This window comes from Ranitomeya imitator, chromosome 10 (assembly GCF_032444005.1).
Source record: "Ranitomeya imitator isolate aRanImi1 chromosome 10, aRanImi1.pri, whole genome shotgun sequence".
NCBI classification, from domain to species: Eukaryota; Metazoa; Chordata; class Amphibia; order Anura; family Dendrobatidae; genus Ranitomeya; species Ranitomeya imitator.
In genome coordinates this window covers 148,920,676-148,925,411 of record NC_091291.1, presented here as the reverse complement: position 1 = coordinate 148,925,411, position 4,736 = coordinate 148,920,676, and the positions used below count along the sequence as shown (strand labels likewise).

The 4,736-nt window shown below is 55.9% G+C and overlaps 1 protein-coding gene across 1 annotated transcript; it reads right to left on the bottom strand.

The window, feature by feature from the left end:
• Window positions 1-3,318: 3,318 nt before the first annotated feature.
• Window positions 3,319-4,533, bottom strand: LOC138651907 (uncharacterized; the record flags this gene model as incomplete). The annotated part of the gene is made up of 1 exon (XM_069742508.1): window positions 3,319-4,533. A coding segment is annotated over one exon (1,215 nt), but the record flags the coding sequence as incomplete, so codon positions are not given.
• Between the last annotated feature and the right edge of the window lie 203 nt (window positions 4,534-4,736).

The following is a 4,736-nucleotide window of genomic DNA, read 5'->3' as shown; positions in this document are numbered from 1 at the left end:
AAATGCCAGTCGTAAATTCCGTTCGGCCATAAAACTTCTAACCCCCACACTCTCTGAGAAGGAAAGCCAGGAATTTGCAGCTACAAACTGTTACTCCAAGAAGGGGGGCTTAGCCCACACAGGCTAGAGAACTACTTATGATATTTCATACCATATCGTGACACCTCCCCCTTTTGGTGTGCGCTAGGGAGGCAGGACCTGATGGTTCTCCTCCATGCGCACCTCAGCAGGTTCACCCTGGTGGGCCAACCCATCACCATTGCCGTGATCTGGCTCCATGGTGCCTTCGCCTACCCGGTTTCCCAGGTAGTGAACCTCCCTCATGCCCATCTGACACTTTCCCGGCTTGATAGTCAGTCCTGCTTGGTGAATTCGCCTGAGCACCTCCTCGAGATGCTGCAGGTGTTCCTTCCAGGAGGGACTGAAGATGGCAATGTCATCCAAGTACGCCACGGCGTACGTCTCCAGTCCCTGAAGCAGGAGGTTGACCATCCGCTGGAAAGTGGCAGGGGCATTCTTCATGCCGAAGGGCATGACCGTGGACTCGTACAGTCCGAAGGGCGTGATAAAGGCGGACTTCTCCTGCGCCTCGGGGCTCAGGGGAATCTGCCAGTATCCTCGACTCAGATCCATTATTGTTAGGTAATCTGCGCCAGCTAACTTCTCAAGCAGCTCCTCCATGCGCGGCATTGGGTGCGCATCCGAGGCTGTGATGGCGTTGAGCCCCCTGTAGTCCACGCAGAACCGGGTGGTCCGGTCCTTCTTTGGCACGAGAACTACAGGTGATGCCCACGCGCTCTTTGACCGTCGAATCACCCCCAGCTGTAACATCTCATCGATCTCTTGGCGCATAGTCTGCTGCACCTGGTCAGAGATTCGATAGGGTGTTCGCCGTAGTAGGGCGTGATTCCCGGTGTCCACCTCGTGGACTGCTAACTCAGTCCTCCCAGGTCGGTTGGAGAATACGACCCGGAAGGGTTCCAGTGTGGTTTGCAACTGCACCCGCTGGGGTTCAGTTAACGAGGCGCTTACTTCCACATCCTCGATGGACCCATTGGCCTTGGCTTGGGCCAGCATGTCCAGGAGGGTGTCTTCCTCCCCGTCTTCGGGTAAGCTGCAGACCGGTAGGACGAAAGGTTCACGTTCGTGATGAGCCTTCATCATGTTGACGTGAAAGGCCTTTCGCCTACCCCGAGCGTGGTCAAGCGTGACCACGTAAGTGACCGGGTTGAGCTGTTGGTGGACGACCTACGGGCCCTCCCAGGCGGCCTGAAGCTTATCCGTTGGTACAGGGACCAGCACCCACACCTTTTGACCCACGTGGTAGGTCCGCTCCCGGGCGTTCTGGTCGTACCAGTGCTTCTGATCAGCCTGAGCCTGCGTCATGTTGTCATGCACCAACTGCGTCAAGGTCTGCATCTTGTCACGGAAGCGCATGACATACTCCACTATGGACACTTCAGAAGGGTTCGGCTCCTCTTCCCAGGATTCTCTTACCAACCCAATGGGTCCCCGGACTCGCCTGCCGTACAGGAGCTCGAAGGGGGAGAACCCCGTCGAGGCCTGCGGAACCTCTCGGTAAGCGAACAGCAGGTGTGGGAGGTACCGCTCCCAGTCGCGCCCTTGAGTCTCAACCAGCATGCGTAGCATCTGTTTGAGGGTACCATTGAAGCGTTCACACAAGCCATTGGTCTGTGGGTGATACGCACTCGATACCAGGTGCTTCACCTGCATTCTCTTACAGAGAGCCTCCATTAGGCGAGACATAAATTGGGTCCCTCGATCAGTAAGCATTTCCCTGGGAAATCCTACACGTGAAAAGATGGCCAACAGGGCATCCGCCACCTTATCTGCCCTAGTTGACGACAGAGCTACTGCCTCTGGGTACCGGGTAGCGTAGTCTACCACAGTAAGGATATATTGCTTTCCAGAGCTGCTGGGGACGGCCAGCGGGCCCACAATGTCCACCGCGATCCTCTGGAAAGGCTCCTCTATCACTGGCAAAGGGATCAGGGGAGCCTTAAGAGCAGGCCCCGCCTTCCCCACTCTTTGACAGGTGACACAGGAGCGGCAGTAGTTTGACACATCTGTCCCCATCTTAGGCCAATAGAAGTGTTGAGACAGCCGGGCCTTAGTTTTGCTGATCCCCAAGTGTCCAGCTAGCGGGATCTCATGGGCAATCCGCAACAACTCACCCCGGAATTGCTGTGGGACGACCAGCTGTCTTTCCCTCAACCACTCCTTTTGTGATTCTCCAGGTACTGTCTCCCAGTACAACCTTCCTTGTTCCCAGAACACCTTCTCCTTATCAGTCTCGGAGAAGGGCGTCCCGGCAAGTTGTCTCAAACTCTCTAGGCTCGCATCTGTGTGCAGAGCGGCCTGAAACTCCTGGCTAGGGGAAGCCAGAAGCGACGTCAGGGTCCCTTCCCCACGGGAACCCTCTTGGACCTGCTCTGGGTCCACCTCTGGTTCAGTCACAGTGATGACTGAGGAGGGTCCGGAAGGCTGACAGTTATCTGCGTTCCGGGCACTCTGACTGCGGGTGACAGCAGCTACGTAGGCTGTCTCCCCGGGGGTTTCTACAGGCCCATCAGCCGGCGCTGCTATGGGCTCTACCTCCCCATCCACCCCCAACACTCCAGGGGCAGTGCTACTTATGGGCCAGTTACCTTCCTCGGTGGCACTGGTCACTTTCATGGCATCACCTTCCTCACGGTTCCCATGCATCTCCCCATTTCCTGTAGCACCGACACTTGCCCCTTCTAGGGGTTCCTCAGCCGTCTCACTCCGCAGAGCGACGTGGCTGGGCACGCCTGTACCTATGGACACATTAACCTTCACAGAAAAATCATTATCAGGTTCCGCTGGCACAGGTACAACATTTTCACCATCAATCCTAGGGAAAAAATGGTTATTAGATGCATCATTACAAGATAAAGCATGGTCAGGTAACACATGCGATTTCCCATCATCATCATCATCATCAGGGTTAACGTTACCCTTATTAGTAGATTGGGGAGGGGTGTCAGGGACGTAGTATGCAAACATCCTCCCCAAATCAGTTCCCAACAAAACATCAGTGGGCAAATTATCCGACAGCCCCACTTCCTTCACCCCGCTCCCAGCACCCCAATCAATAAAAACCCGGGCCATCGGTAAGGGACAGCTGATGCCCCCAATCCCAGTGACAGTTAGGGTTTTCCCCGGAATGATTTCTTCAGGGGCCGCCAGTTCGGGTCGGATGAGGGTTCGTTCAGCCCCGGTGTCCTTGAGGCCTGTAGCAACATGGCCTCCCACAGTGACGGGCTGTACGTTGTCACACACCCTCCCAACCACACCACCCACCAAAAGAACTGCTGCATTAGGCCCTGGGGCCTTGGCTGGGGGGTTCTTCGGCCTGTCTGGACAGAAGGTACTGATATGCCCAGGCCGCTTGCAGGTGTAACACGCGCGAGGTTCGGTGGTAGGTCTGGTGCTGTTGGCCACAGGGCCAGGACCTCGGGTGTGCTGGCTGGCAGGGGTACTGGCGTTGGTTGCAGGCTTACCCCCTCTCCAGCTGGTGGTGACTGGCTTCCGCACTTCCGATCTACGGTTGGCCTCATAGGCATCGGCAATCTGCGCTGCTTTCGTCACGTCTTTGGGTTCTCTGTCCATCACGAACTGTCGCACCTCAGCTGGGCAAAGATGAAAGAACTGGTCTTTGATCATCAGGTCTCGCAGCTGCGCAAAGGTGGTCACTGACAGTCCTTGGGTCCACTGGTCAAAGTGGGTCCCCAGTCCATGCACCACATCACTGTAACTGTCGTGTGGGCCACGTTGGAGGGTCCGGAACTTTCTACGGTACACCTCGGGTGTAAGCTGGTACTTGGCTATCAGAGCCTTTTTGATGGCCTCATAGTCACCATCTTGTTCTTGAGGGAGGGCAGCAAACGCCTCCAGAGCTTTACCTCTCAGCCCTGGTGTCAGGTATCGGGCCCATTCATCTGTAGGCAGCCGGTACTGTCTGCAGGCTTTCTCAAAGGCCCGCAGAAAAGTGTCCAAGTCTCCGTCCTTCTCCATAACAGGGAAGTGATTGGGCCGGGGTTTAGGCATCTGAGCGCTGCTGGGCTCACGGCTGGACTGGGACGACCCCTGCATTTGCAGTCGGGCCATCTGCAGCTGGTACTCCCGCTCCGCTTGCTGGGCCTGGGCCTCTCGCTCAGCTCGGGCCTCTCGCTCAGCTCGGGCCTCTTGCCGGTATTGCTGAATCAGCTGCCGACGTCCCTCATGGTCGTCAGTGGGGAATTCTTTCAAGGCCGCCTGCAGGTGGGGGTCCAATTCGCCCGGATTGCTAACAGGGCCAGCATTCAGTGGGTGGACCTCTGCTGCAGCACCATGTTCGCTGGTGCTGGCTTCTGCGGCCTCTGAGCTCTGAGATTGGTCTCGAGCGGCTTCCCATTGCACCAGATCTGCGACCAGTTGGGCTTTGTTTTTGCTTGCAAAGTCAATGTGCTGTGACTTGCATAAGGCGACAAGGGTGTCTCTGGTCTGCTGCTCATAGAAGGTTTCTCCCAGCACAACCATGGTTGCCAAATAAAAGATAGGATAGAAAAACGAAGAGAAAGGGAGGGGATAATTACCAGTACACAATTGTCTCACAACTAAAAAGCACTGAGTTCGTTCTCCAAACTTATTTGCGCAGACTCCTCGCAAGAACTTTCTGCAAGTTTTTAGTGAGAGGAATGATTACTCAAACC